We start from the raw sequence: 15301 nt of genomic DNA on the forward strand, positions 1-15301 counted from the left end.
TATATCTATGTAAAAGCCAAAATAAATACCAACTGTTCCAGCTATACAATATACAGTGCCTGGTGTGTTTATTGCCACATTTTCTGTGACCAGTCTCCTCTCTGTTGTGTTTCTCCAGCGACTGTGTTATTCCAGGGAAATGAGTAACACAAGGGGAGGAGGGTGCATAATGACTTCTACACTGTAGGGGGTTGTCTGAACTAACACATGGATCAAGCTCTTGAATCTGTGTTGGAATCTGTGTTCGGGGTGTATAACACAGAAAACTTGTAGACGGTGAGCTAGCCAGGTTTCTTTGAAAGAGAAATCAGTGTGTATCACAGGCACTTCACACTTTTCAGTTCATAGCTTTGAGGGTCAAAGAAGGCTGAAGACAAGAATTTGACTCCTAAGGAGGACCAAAGCCATAATGATTCTATTTTTATCTGTGCTATTTAGTAAGTACTGTTAGCTAGATTTCATTCTGTTTCTCCCTAATCAGTGAATAGATAAAGTGTGGAAACACTTGGGAAGATGAGGAAGGAGATAATACTGTGCTGCTGAAATCTCAAGCTTTCACTCTTTGCCAGAAGGATAATTAGAGCACATTTTAAACAGAGTCATAGTATTCTCGGGCCATGTTTTTTGATTATTGATACAAGATTTGTGTGTGTGATGGAATAGAGGAACAAAGAGTCAAGGAACTCAAAACACCATGTTTGCATTGAAGAGATGTATGTGAAGATTACCAGTTTGAAATTTTAAGTGTGAATCTTGTAGAGGGAAATGTAATGTAATCCATAATGGGAAACAATTTAAAACCAGGAGATATTAGTTGGAAAAGGGAAAATGCTCCACTGAGGAGGGTTGGTTTGGGGGTCAGTATTTTCTGTCATTTTATTCCCTCCATGGGCTCAGTTAATGAGCAGAATGTTTTACATAATAGAAGTCTGGACTCCCTTCTCGGTTGTTGATATTCCACTTGTGTACGCTCAGAGGATGTCAATGATGACAGCTGGTTATTTCTTCAAGACACAGATTTTGATTGTCTTGTTTTATGGTTAGTATCCAGTTTTCACAAGGAATGGTTTCCCACCCAGAAGACAACAAATGTTGGACTGACCTAGTAATTGTTCCTTCCTATATTTCCTTTGGGCTCTTGTTCAGCTAGTTGGATCTGAGTTGTTTTAAACATAATTAGGCCATCATAAATCACTCTGGGTTAGTTCACATGTGACATCACCAAGGAGACCCAATGGGACAATTAGAATATGTTTTTGGACAATCTGTTTGTAGCTATGTTAACTACTTTATCATGGAAATAAAGTTTGTAAACAGTAGTCTTTACACTGTGACAAGTTAAAATATATTGCACCCTGATATAGCTGTTCAGCAAATTAGATTTTCATAGTGCTAATTGAATTTGTCACAAAGCTGATGAACATTAGCTAAAGAAAGAGCAATATATTTTATTTTATTGAGCACATCTCGGAGCGCTTGTAATTTAGTAGGGCCACCACACTTTCTGGGCAGGCTATCAAGTAGGATGTTGTAATGATTTGCATGACTACTATAGTAGATGGAAAAATGTAGCTTGCGTTTGTAGCTGTTCCATTAGTGTCTTACACAGTGTGCGCTCCTTTGGTGCTCTTCAGAGAGCTGTGTCATAATCCCAGCATCTTTTGAAGAGCTCTGTCTGGTGAAATCAAATAACCATACACCGTTTAAAACCTAACGCGTAAATTAAATGATGAGACAAAGGAAAGGCTGAGAAAGGCAGATAACCAATAGAATCCTGAAGTTATCAAAACAGAGCTCTTGCCAAGGACCTTGGAATTCATCTGATTCAGTTGCTGGAAAAATGCCTGAATTAAAAATTACCCTATGAGGACCAAGAAAATAGAGCCAAATTCTGGCACTGTACAGTTTTCTCCCAAAATGGACATTAATCCTGCAAAAACAGAATAGGGTGAACAACCCCTGGCCCCACGCTTGGCCCCCTACTGTAGGCTCTATCTGCCAAAGCAAGATGGAATAGAAGATCAAAAATGGCAGGGGGGGAGGGGGGAGGGAAGGAGAATTTGGAAAAAGAGGGTGGTTGGAAAGGAAAAAACTCATAGGCTATGCCCCTGCCAGCACTCGACTGCAGCTCCACTTGCAAAGCACCTGTTGGCGGCTGTTGGAGTACTTTATAGGTTTTGGGACAGAATCAGGATAGAAAGCTTGCAGTCTATGTTCCCTTATGTGACACGTGATTTGGCCTTATTTCAGTAAAATGGAAGTCATTCCTGGGCAATAATTACAGCAATAAATATACCTGTTCAGAAATAACAATGACAGCTTTTGCTTTCTAGAAAAAAATATAACAAATATTAAATTGCATGTTTTTTATTGACCCTCCTTACTACTAATGTTTATATTCTTTGGCTGGAATCACCTCTGTTGTCTTCCTTTTATCCAGAACTGAAAAACAAAACAACGTTGCATGGAATGGAAAGAAAATACGCCAAAACAACGGTGATAAATATTAACTTAATACTGTCATTCAAACATGTGGCAGGAAGCTAGATGTAAGGGGTTATCTGGCCAGTTTTATGTTTTGCAAGGTTAATACGTTAGAGTGGAATGATAGAAAAGTAGGAAAATTGTATATGTTAAATTAGAACTCTCAGCAAGTATTTTATGTCAAGAATTCAGTTTAAACATTTTAAAATCTTCACAAATGTTCATGTAAACTCCTGTTCAAATACATTTAGTTGGGAATTTTAGCATTACAGTTAATGCCCTCCTTCTGTTACTAACTCCAGAAATTACTTGCGTACAAAAACTTTTGTAGTTCTTTGTTATATAAATAGATTATTCTTCCTTAAGAGAAATAAATAACAATTATCACTAATATATGTATATGATATATGATGTATATCAAGCAGAAAACAAACGGTTATTCTAAATATAGGCTGAACTAAAAACTCTATTGCTTTTATTGGCTAACTCTTCTTTGACCATAATGAGAATTTTCCCTCTGCTAATGCTTTGGTTCAGTGTAAAAGGCTTACTTAGATACATACCTGTATTACTCAGAAAGTTTGGATAAAGTTGGAATAGAAAGTTGCTAATGTTTTGGAATTTAATCCTTTCTTATATAAACGTAAAAAACCCACAGTTTTCCTGTTGTACTTGAAACATTAAACTTATTAGTTCTAAAATAATTGAAACTTTATGCCTTCCTTAGATTTTTATTCAGTAATGAAAGAAACCGCTCAAGTTTCTGATGCCGCAGTGTATGCTACCCAAGCAGAACCTGGTTCCTGCATGAAGCCCACCAAGAGTCTTTCTCCATCAAGTCCACCAAAGAATAGGGCCAAAACGCAAATTCCATTAGTTCAATAGTTTGTGCATGGGACATTTCAAAATGAGATTTTCACCTCGTGTTAGAGTAATTTCTTTGCCTTGCTTACAAGGAGAAAGCAGTTGAGCAGCCTAGCATGTAATAAATTGTCTTAGGTATAGAGACTGTTAGACACCAGAGCTCAGCCATATTCTGTGCCATTAAAATAAGAGGGCAGGATCTGGACCTTAAGACAGTGATATCTGAACAAGGAGAGCATCGGGTGGAACATAAGCTTGTGCTTATTTCAGTGGGACTGTATGGTGTGCATAAAGAAAAGAATTTGCAGAAATTTTAGCTTGAATAAGAATGCTTTCTTGAATCAAGATTTTTAGAAGTTTAGCCATGAATCACCAAAAGACGTTCTGTATTACAAAAGGCTTGTAATTATTTTTGCTATAATAAGAAATAGATGAAATAGATGCATTCAAACGTTATAGTAAGTATTCAAACATTATAGTAAGTATAGGCTTCACAAACTGTTTTTGCATTTTGTAGCATTAAATTTATTACTCTGGATAGAAAGAGCCAGTGGATGCTTAAAAGTCTTAACAAACCAGGGCACAGAAAGTTCAAAAACATGATAATGTGGTATCTTAGACATACACATATGTATTTTCGCAGCATTTCAAAATCCTTTAAGATTTGTGTAGTTGTTTTTATTATCTCCGCACGTTGACAGATCTCAAAAATAAACTTTTACTGTGATCCTGATAAATACATCTTTTTATTGTGTGTTTGCTGTTTGGAATGAGGGTGATATATGAAACGGGACAGAGGAGTAGGCAACCCTAGAAAAGTTACGCAAATATAGAGAAGCTTTGAAAGTTCTGCCTTGGCTATGTATGGGTGAAGTGAATGGAAGGTGGGTGGAAAAAATAACGGAATCACCTTTGAAGCTGGTGGTAGCAGGTGCATTCGGGATCTTCCAGATCTCTTCTTTCTTGGCATTCCCCCCTTGATATTCACACCCTCCGTTCTTCCACATGGAAAGTCTCTGGCATGTGAATTAAAGTGTTCATGATGAGCAGTGGAGCAGGAAGAGGGAAAGCCAGGACTATGCGTCAACATCAGCACAGAGCAGGACAGGAAGAAGAACCAGTAAGGCTGCAGCTTGGATAGCCAGCTCAGGGATCAGCTGTCATCTTAACATCAAGTTCATCTGAGTCTCCAGCACTGTTTTACATAATAGCAGTGTCCTTAGGCAGTAGTCTTACATGACAAAGAAGCTGGTGCCAACCTGAACTCCCTCCCTTCACTACTTTCAGCAAGACTTAATGTATTTATTTATGATGCCAGTCAAATGTTGCCACTCTTCTTAAGTCAGAAAACTGAGCAAGAACTATGACTATCTTAAGTCAAGTAGCTTAAGTTCTCACTTTCCCCGCTATAATGAACAACTAGCACCATTTACTCTCTAAAATCCCTGACGGTTCCAATATACTACAGAAGAATATGTTTAATATACAGGGTATAGAAGTACTGTATCATCAGTGATACATTTAGGTTTTTACTTTACTTTTCAAACTTCAAAAAATATCAGAGTCAATGAAAATTAAACTACTATTTGTACAAATATTTACGAGGCCTTTTTTTATTATTATTTTATAGGTCTTGTAGAAATTTGCCTGATGCATCCCCTTGATGTAGTGAAAACAAGGTAAGATTCTGCTTGAACAGGTTTTGTTGACACTGGAAGATATCCAAATTAGGAGCTGTCAAAAAATAAAATTCTAGAACTTCTCCAAGGAAGGTAACTTCTGCCTTTAATGGCATTTATATTTACTTACCTGTATCTACAGCACTTGACAGATGGAATTTGAATAGCATACACATTTCTGATTAGAGGTCATCTAAAGGTGTTGATTTGGCTTTATGACATGTATTTTTAATTTTGTAAGAAAATCCTATAACATGAACAGGGCTATAGTTAAATTCGCTTACTATTTGTATCATAGAATCGTAGAATGGTTCGGGTTGGAAGGGACCTTAAAGATCATCTAGTTCCAGCCCCGCTGCCATGGGCAGTGACAATTTCCACTGCAATAATGATTTATATGTAATCTGGAAATGCCATATTGCCTGTGCAATAATTTTCACAGATTTTTGAGACGTAATAAAATAAGGTGCTGCATACTCTCTCAAACTTCGTGCTTTTATCTTTTTTTTATCTTTTTATTTGTCCCTATTTTCTTTTCTGAATATTTGTGCTTATGTGAGTATAAATGATTAAGTGACCTGGAAAATGTAATCAAATAATGTTTTTTCAATGTTGATTATTGAGTTGGAAAAAGAGTAGTTGTGCTTCTAGTTTCTTGAATATCTTTTTGCTTTTCTATGCTTTTTAGTTTTCATATCAATTCATAAGCAAGTGTTACTAGATATGAAAAGCAAACGAGAATGCAGAAGCATAAAATAAGGAGGAGAAAACCTTTCATGCCATGTGTGTTACATGCAATGCCAATAATTACCATATACTGCTCCTGGAGCTCTATCTAGGTCTCAGTCACGTAGGCAGAAAAGCTTCACTTGGAGATAAAGTAGCCCCAAACAAATGATGAGGGCAGCTGTGGCCTCTGGAATATACTTGAAGCAGTCAATTATGACTTGAGATTCTAGTTCCAGTTAGCCAATGTGTGAGCTCATTACAGATGTATTTTTAGCTTCTGTTTAAATCACGTTCTGGGCTTTGCCTAAGACCTTGTGATACGCTTTTCTGCAGCTTGCATTTTGCATAAGACCATCTGTCTGTGGTCATTGCCCAACACCAGAGGATGTTAATGCAGGTTCAGTCCACGTTAACTGCTGCTGAGGTGCTTGTAGGTACACCTCGGAGCTTGGAGTTTGCACAGGATATTCTTCTGTGTGCCTTCATAATATGGAATATGTTGATTCATTTAGAGACAATACACCTGGTAGTTTCAAGGGTCCTCTCTGCCCCTCCAAGTACCACTGAGACCTTATTATTAAAACAAAATTTACATAAAAAGATTGAAATTAGAGACTTGGAAACAACAGGGTACAAGCAAAACAAAGACAAAATTTAAAAGAAAAAAGCCGTCTTGCTTTGCTGTCATCTAGTCCTCATGGAATGTGCTTTAGTGACTTCATTTTGGCAGGTCATGCTATAACTCACCTGTAGCACTCAAGCTTTTGGTTTTACCTCTTCCTGTTTTCCTCTTTGTACTAAACCAGGAGTCATTTCTTCTGTCATATAAATGCAGCATCAGTGATTTACTTCTCATGTCTTTGGTGCCTTTGAGGTTGTCGTTCTACACATCCCCATGCCTTCAGCCTTGGTTGAAAGAACTTCATATATATCCTTAGAACCATTCATGATTTAGGACATGCCACATATCATATATCATAAAAAAACATTAATTGCACATCTGTTCTGATAAACTGACAATCAGCAGATGTACTTTCAGCTTTCTGATAAAAACCACACATACAGAATACAAGGACAGATTTCCACATTCCAGATTTTACTGGTTTTGTCATACTTTTGGTAGTGACAATGCTAATCAGTCCTGAGGTCCAGAAATGGAAAGGATTAAAGAGTGTACAGAGATGTTTGTGAAGCTGTATCAATATTTAAAAAAAAAAAAAAAATAAAAATTAGGAACCTTTTAAATGTGAAATGTGAGTCCATGAACAGTGGAATTAAAGAAGAAAGCAGGAAAAAATGAAAGAAAACAATAGCTATGCAGGAGAAATCAGATTATGCGTCATGGCTGAATCAAGTAAAAAAGCCGTTAAGCAAATTTCTTCATTTGAAGAAACTTCAAGTGAAGCTAAGTTAACTCAGTTCTTCCATTGAGTTAGCTGCAACTCTTAGCAGAATTTGGCAACACCCAAGTGATAGTTTTTCTGTGTTTTGTTGCAGATGTGTTCAGAGATATTACACAGATTTTGCAGTAACTTTTCTGCTGATGTTAGCAGACGTTAGTACTTGAAAATACTGACATTTTGATAGCTAATGACAAAACCAAGAATAGAATATCCTTTGATCTCATCCATCATTCCATTCTATGTTCCTAACATCATGCTACTTCCTTTCATTTTGTAATGGTCCAAATTTACTATACCAGATAATTCTTTGATGGCCTTGGAGAAGTACAAATGAAACAATATTTTTCATTCTGAACTTTGGATTTAGAATGTTTTCTGATAGATTTTCATTTACTTTATTCCTTTGCTGCAGTGCCTCTAACCACTGCAGTGCACTTACTGTCTTCTAACATGGTATTGATAATCTGTCATTTCCTAATCACTTCCAGTTATTACAGCTTTGGTGGTTTGTTTGGGGTTTATTTCCTTATGGTTAAGTGAAAGGATGTATGAAAGCACCATTTGTTGCTTAATTTTTATGGTGTTTTGCATTTCCTGCCTTTTTTCTATAAAGTGTTTGTTTGGTGGAAAGAGTCCCGTGGCCTTTTCAAATTAGTGGAATCTTATTTGATCTAAGTTAGCGTTCTGAAGGAGTTTAGGGAAGATGCCAAAGGCTCACATCTACTGGACTGGTGGCTTAGCATCCTTGCCTCATTGATTTTTTTCCGTGTGTATGTTTTTAATAAAAAATTGGAGAAAAGAAAGTTCCTGTCAGAGATTATTTTGAAACCCTGGAAAACGGTTTGGCTCTTTTGTGACAATGTTTTGCAATATCTTTTCTGTGTTTAGCAATTTTCTATTATTCTACAGTAACAATGCTAGACTTGTTTATCTTCTCACATCAAGGGAGGAACAATATGTATATATATATATATATATAAAAAAATACATGTTTATAGACTATAGATAAGCCAAATCCTTAAAGGAATATTTTTTGCTAAATGTACATTTGAAAATAATTTTATTTTGTTATCTATTAGAACATCAAAGGTCATTATTTTAAGAAATTCATGTGAGCAAACTAGCTAGATGGAAAAAACTATGATCCATTGTTTTAGCTCTATGAATCCTGCTTATTCTACAAAGTAAAGCTCTTTTCTCAATTGCAAGGTATATTGGTATAGTTTCTGATGAGAGAATATTTAAAAAATTGTGCTAAACTTTTAATGCCTCAGTATAACAGAGGCACTGTTAGCTGTTTTACTTATCAGTTACCTTTATGATGAATTTAGCCATCTGTAGGTTAAATAAAGTACTGAATCTCAGTTCTTGTTCTCCTAAATACAAGTGTTACAGAATTTGGTAAGGGTCTATGTATGAGCAGGGAGAGCCCTAGCAAGTAAGAGTTTTCTGGTACAGATGCAGCCAAGACATAGAAGGTCTACTTTTTAATTAAGGAAGGCAGGTGATCTTTCTTTGCTGGAAAGTGAGAAGAAAACTTAGTCTGGAAAAAGAATTTGTTTTGCTTATTTTGGACCCTTTTTTGAGTCTCAAGTGTAATGCAGGCTGTAATGTCATTTTCATCCATCAGACTTACCAAAGGATGTAAAAAAGATATGTTAGGTCATGATACATAGGACAAGATATTGTCATAGATAATACTTTAAAATTAAAAATAGTAAAATACTTTTCCAGATAGAGTTTATTCTTTATGTCCTAGTGGCATATGTTTTGGCTTAAGGAAATGTACAAAATTCAGAACTTAATAATGCTTTATTGTTGGAAAATTAATATTTGTGCAGCAGCTCACTGGTGTGGTTGCTAGCGAAAGGGAGAGAATTACACGAAGTTGTCTGAAGTCAAGGGAAAGCTTGAGGGATCCCTAATGTTTGAGGGTTTAGTCAAGCAAGCCTGACTCACAACTGGAGGATGTTACTGTGGTCTGTCTTATGGCTCAAGGTTATGTTCTGATGCAGTCCTGTAGCCTTAAGCAGCTTGAATTTTCAGAAAAAAACTGTTCTTTTTTTTTTTTAATTTCCCTACTACTGGGTTGCTGGCATAAAACTACGTGTTCAGGAGCTTGATAACTTCTGAGCTACATGCGCTAATGTATAATTTTCCTCACTATTACATTTTAACACCTCAAAAAATGCAGGTAATCAAGAGCGATATTGCAAAATTAGAACTATGACTAGAAATAAAGTTTTGACTAATATTTCCTCAGGTTTATAAGTTTATTGCCTTTACTTGTGCTTTCTCTTTTTCATTGAATATCACCAATATTTATACAGCTGAATTTCAGTGACTCCACTGTTCTTGATAACAAATTTCAACGTTGCCTGTGCAAGTATTTATACAAACTGTGAAACATGTATCGAAGTAGAAATAGTCATTTTGGATGTGACTTGGTATTGTTAGGAAATGGAAACCATACTTTGTAACTTTTTTTAACAATTGTCTACATGACAGAGTTTAATAGAAAACACATATGAAGAAGTGTATTATTAAGTCCTTTCAAATAATAGAGAAAAAATAACAAGACATCACCAAAAACTTTCAAATACATAACACATCTGAAAAGATTTGTGTCTGAAGGTCCTGTGAACAGGAAAAATGTTATGTGGATTAGATGAATCATTTACTTATCTCTCTCATTTTGGCAGTAATTTGACATCGCTATAGGTTTTGAGACAAATATTTGAAAGAAAGATGGTTTCTCTCATGTCAGACTAATATAAAATTGTGTTCCAGATCTGTGTTGACTTCAGTGGAGATAGATTAGTTCATACCACTTGAGGATTAAGGTTTTTTTACTTCCAGACAATGTATTCGAAGAGTGGTAAATGTTACTATAAGCCAACTACCATCTAAAGGACTTGGAGAAAGTCTAATTTATTATTTTATCAGGAGAATCAACAGGGTAACTTGTCTCCTAACAAATTAAACATATATTCAACAGGCAGTGTTTTAATACTTCTCTGGTTAATTCATATAATGACAGTTCTAGCTGATATTATTTTTTGTTGTTTTTTATTTAAACAATCTCTTCTATTTTCAGACATAACTGTGTCTTCATAACACAGTTATGGGATGGGTGTTCAATTTGGAAAGCAATGCCTAAGAGAGACCTAGGAGGCATTCTTTCAAAAACATTGACTTCAATTCATTAGGAGAATGAGTTAATAAGAATAGCCTGTTTTCTCGATCAACCTATTCAACCTCCCTGTATTGTTTCTTAAAGCTGTTTCTCACCTTTGACAGAATGTGAGGAAGGTGCAGTCCATGTTGCTTCTACTTTAACACCTTTTTACACAGTTCAGCATTAGATCAGAATCTTCATGTGAACTAACTTTCCATCTTATGCTTGATCCAGAAAACCAACATTAAAAAAGTGAGGCAAATAATACACCTTAGAACTGTTGGAAAAAGTTTCCATCTAGTCATGATAGAGATTTTATGGTTTGCCACTCTTTCTGCAAAAATCTAGACCAACATCATGGATCTAAAGCCCCAAATTTAGAAAATAATTTGGGATCTAAGTCCAGATTTGGACTCTGCGTTACAGACCCATTTCTAGTTAGCAACTGTTCTGCTGATTTGTGTGCGTGTTTATCCATTTTGTTCCTTTGTTCCAATTCTGTCATTTTGGTCTTATTAAAAAAGTTCAGCTTACTACATGTGTTTCCGATCTCATTCCATCTGTTGTTTTGCAAGAGCTACTTCCTTTATATCATTAATTCCTCTTTGATTTCTGGTCTTTTTTGTTTGAGTGAGCAGTAATGGAGCCTGTTTCTGAAAAATGTTGGTTTGAGGAAGAGTTCATTGTCCTTATACAATGTTACCATTTCCAAATGACCATAGCTCACTTGGTTTGCATCAGGCCATGTTAAGTGCATGTTACTTGATGCAAACTCTTCTAGTTAGATTCATAACAGCTTTAAGCAGAAAACAGTCTTCCTGTCCTGGGAAAATTATCAGGATACCAAAAAATCCTGTATTGGAATGAAGATTTGAACTCTCAGAAGACTGTTAGGAAAACAAGGAGTTTTGGCCAATGAAACCCTTCGTTTACTTAATTTTGCAATTTTGGAAGTTTTCACTTCCATTTCTTTTTTTCTTTTCAATGACTTTTAAGTAATTTTGAACTAGGAATGCAGAAGTTTTTGTTTGAAAATATAGAGCACAACATCCATTGTCATCTGAAAGAAGTGTATAAAAATGTATTGAAACTGATTGTTTCCTGAGAAATGTTTTCTTCATTTTGAGGAAAAAAAAAAAACCTAGTAAAAATAGTCCCTGACCAACTCAACTTCATGTCCTTATTTCAACCAAATGTCAAAGCTTTTCTCTGGGGTTCGTTTTACTTGATTTATCAGTGGCCTTTGGCACAATTGTTCGTAGGGTTTGTGTGCGTATTGTAGCTTATACTCTGTTTTTGGCACTTGAATTTCAGCATTGAAATACTTCGAATATTTCATTGCAGATCCAAGTTTTGTATAATAAGAACTTATCTCAAGTTTACAATAATTTGGATGTGGATGTGATGCAGAGCTCTGTAATTTGCCCTTTGTTTCCCTTCTACGTACAATCTGTTATGAATTAATCAGGGCACACGGGCTAATAATTCCTGCTACATATACTATTCCAATTTAAATCCTTCCCTGAATTAAAGAACAATATTGATGTGCACTGTTAAACAGATGCTCTGATTTGCAGTGCTGGTCGAAGTGATTTCTGTTCCTATATGGGGGTTTTTGTATTCACAGGCATACCATATGTATATTTTGTAGAGTGTAAAAGGAACTGTATAAACGCAGCTTCAGCATCTCCTCATGTGATACTGTGTTATTTGTGATCAAATGGCAGAACCGCTTAATAATATCCCTATTTCAAAGAAGCGTAGATATTTGTAAAAAATACAACATATATTGCTTCTTGATTTTAAAGTAATCGTATCCCTTGTTTGATAGAAATTGAATTTGTACATCATCAAATCAGACTGCCAGAGATCTCTTTTCTTAAGCTTTTCCTTAATTTCAATTAAGTATTCTGCCATTTACTCTGATTTGTTTAATGACTAGTAGGTGCTTTCTTAAACAACTGAAATACCATAAAATACTAATTTCCATTTGACAGTATGGCATGATGATACCATGCTTTGGCTCACGTGTTATCTGTGCCATTTCACTGGCCATACCAAAACTACCCTTACTTTCTTGAGTCACTCAACAGCTGTAACAACCTGGAATTTCTAACACCCACCAAATAAGCCATGTCCACTTTCAGCCTGCTCAAGATTGAACAATAATCTCTATTTCACTTTTAAAGAATCCTTTCCTTGTTTATGAGGTTGTTAGGAGAATATAATAAAATAAATTAAAACTCCAGGTGCCTAATTAGGTATCTACATACTACACAACTGCAGCTGTCCAGTCCCTTACACTGGAAGGAAGATAAATGGCTCTAGGTGCAGGAAGCAAGTATTGAGACCATCATAGGAGAACTGAAGAGAGAGGCAGTAGTAGATGAGGGGATGAGCTTTTCAGGAGAGGAAGCAAGTGGACAGTCTCCTACAGAGAGCAAAAGAGAAAGAATGCCTGAGCAAGAACCAGGACTGATGAGAGGGAATGTGTGATGGTTTTCTTACATATTTTCTTCTAAGTCCAGTAGATGCAGAAGGTGTGTTTTGAGTTTCTGGAAAGAAGCTGGATCAAAGCTGACTTGGAGCAGCCTTAGTCCTCTTCAAAATGCAGCATATAATTTTGTTTGAGATTTTTGTTTTGGTGCATCTTTCCATAAGTCCTTTTACATATCCCAAGCACAGCTCTGTCTTGTAGGACCCTTACAGATGATTCCTTGTGCAGTTATCTGGGGAATAAATGGAAATTATGCTAAAAGACATATTGAATATTATCAGTCCTACTAGTGACAATCCTTTTCACTATGGATATTTGCAAAATGTAAATGTGCATTTGTTCTCTTAATAATTTTGTACTTGTTATTTTGTTTTTCCTTCAATTTGGACAATGAACTAAAATAGTTAATTTGAGGTCCCTTTAATTTACATTTTGCTTTTGTTCTAATGCCCTCGCACAATATTCTTTCTGTGTTTGGATTTCCAGTACTTACAAAGTTCATGTAAACATTTCCTGGCAACTACACGGGCAGAACTTGTAATATGACAAGACCCTGAGGGTTTCCCATCTATAATCTGCATCTATGTATTTACATGTTTTAAAAATAAATGTACACAGACATATTTTGTTGTACTGGTACAGCATCTTCCTTGGTAGAGAAAGTGAAGTTTCTTCATGTTTAAGTTCTCTAGCACTGGAAAAACCTGTAGTTGATTAGCTGCGTCCTCATAATGCACTTGCAAGAGGGTAATGTGGACTGCATTTTATGATTTCATGGGCTGCACATTGTGCACTCACAGTTTAAATCCAAGAGCGCTCTGAATTTTCCTTGCTTTTGTTTTTATCTTACTTTTATGAAAATATTTCCTTTCATAATACAAGGCTACAAATAACCCTCTTCTAGACAGGTTAGGCAAATGTGACAAAAGAGCTCCAAAGCTGTAATTATGGGGAAGAACCATGCCATGGGTTACAGATATGATAGAATAATTTTTTTTTCATTGCACTGTTTGATGGGGAAAGGAAAAAAAGGGAGAGAACCTAGGACTAAATGCCCTCTAAAATACGCTCATTGTTGGCTGCTTCTCTAGTTAGAACTGGTTTGAGGTAGACCAGAATCAATTTTCTGTTCAGTAATTTTACTTCTTAGCTAAGCCTCTTCTAACTCTCTGAAATTAACAGCATGTTGTGCAGAAAACTGTTCGTTCTCAGAGCGGTAAGACCTATGCTTATAAGGTCTCTGAGAGTGACAAGACTTATGCCAAGGAATGGTATGCAGGGAGGCTCTTGCTTATACTTAAGAGAGGTGGGGGAGAGCATCTGTCATCTGTCATTGGCCAATCCAGCCTAAATCACGACAAGAACCTGCCAAAGAAATAAGAGACAGTGTAGAAACACTTGCATTCTCTTTGCAGTATCTCAAGATTTCAAAAGATAATCAAGAGGTTTACATGAGTCAGAAACCATGACCAAATCTTCATGACAAAAATGAAACTCAGTTTGAAATGTTTTGGATCTGTGGGTCAGCTGACTGATCTGGAAAAAGATAGCCATATTTGTACAGAAAATACCCTGTAGTATTATAGTGTGTGTCATGGTTTGTATTAAACACAATAGATGTGTTTAGTTATTTTATTTGTTTAGATTCCCACAGCCTCAGGATACGCCATTGTATTGCATTGTATGCATTGTATTTCTGAGTTACGTAAATTGCCTCGGTACCCCTTATACTTTAATAGCGAGAAAGAAATAACATTAAGAGTCTTAGTGCCCAACGTAATGTGAACTATCCTGTACATCATTTATGAATCTGATTTATTTATTTTGGATATGGGGGATCTATTTGCCTATTCATCTGCTAGTTCATGGCAATGAGGAATGGTACCAGAACTGCTAGCATTTTGTCCAGGGCTGTACTGGGGGCTCTTTGGACCACTTCAGTAGAGCCAGCACTTAAAATCACAGCCAGTTCCCAAATGAGGTGTTACAGTCTGTGTTCATCATGTCCTGCCTCCTGCCGCTGCTGTACCAGCACTCAGAAATCCCCGTCCTGGTGCTGAGTCCAGCAGCCTCTCCTCCCCGCTCCACTCTGCTCCTCTCCTCGATCCCTGCTTCTGTTAACTGCTTGGCCCCAAACCACAGCTTTTGTCCAGCCTATTTTAAAGTGTGCCGAGTGACAAGCTCCCTCTAATTCCCTTGGGAGGCTCCTGCGTAGCCTACTGCTTCTCACAGCCAGGAAGTATTTTCTAATATTCCAATATTTCCATTATGCAGTTTCATCCCTAACAACTACCTACATCCCCTTTACTGTATGTTGTTCCTCTTTCCCTTTGTTTACTCCCTTTAAAGGCAGTTGATGCATGTCACGCTCCCATTTTCTTTTTCCCAAGCAAAAATTAGTGTGAGATAATCAAAAAAGTTCTTTAAATAATTTTTTCTCTGTATCAATCCTGTATTTAAAATATAA

At 36.3% G+C, this 15301-nt stretch overlaps 1 protein-coding gene across 7 annotated transcripts in view; it reads left to right on the plus strand.

The window, feature by feature from the left end:
* SLC25A21 (solute carrier family 25 member 21) overlaps window positions 1–15301 on the plus strand; it is a 261829-nt gene that overhangs the window by 143859 nt on the left and 102669 nt on the right. For 6 of the 7 annotated variants that reach the window (XM_054200350.1, XM_054200349.1, XM_054200351.1 and 3 more), the window contains exon 2: window positions 4979–5027. The exons of the other annotated variant lie outside the window; for it this stretch is intronic. In XM_054200350.1, the coding sequence (XP_054056325.1) occupies window positions 4979–5027 (49 nt within the window). The remainder of the gene's footprint in view (window positions 1–4978; window positions 5028–15301) is intronic. 7 annotated transcript variants of the gene reach the window in all.

This window comes from Rissa tridactyla, chromosome 4 (genome assembly GCF_028500815.1).
Source record: "Rissa tridactyla isolate bRisTri1 chromosome 4, bRisTri1.patW.cur.20221130, whole genome shotgun sequence".
Lineage (NCBI taxonomy): Eukaryota > Metazoa > Chordata > Aves > Charadriiformes > Laridae > Rissa > Rissa tridactyla.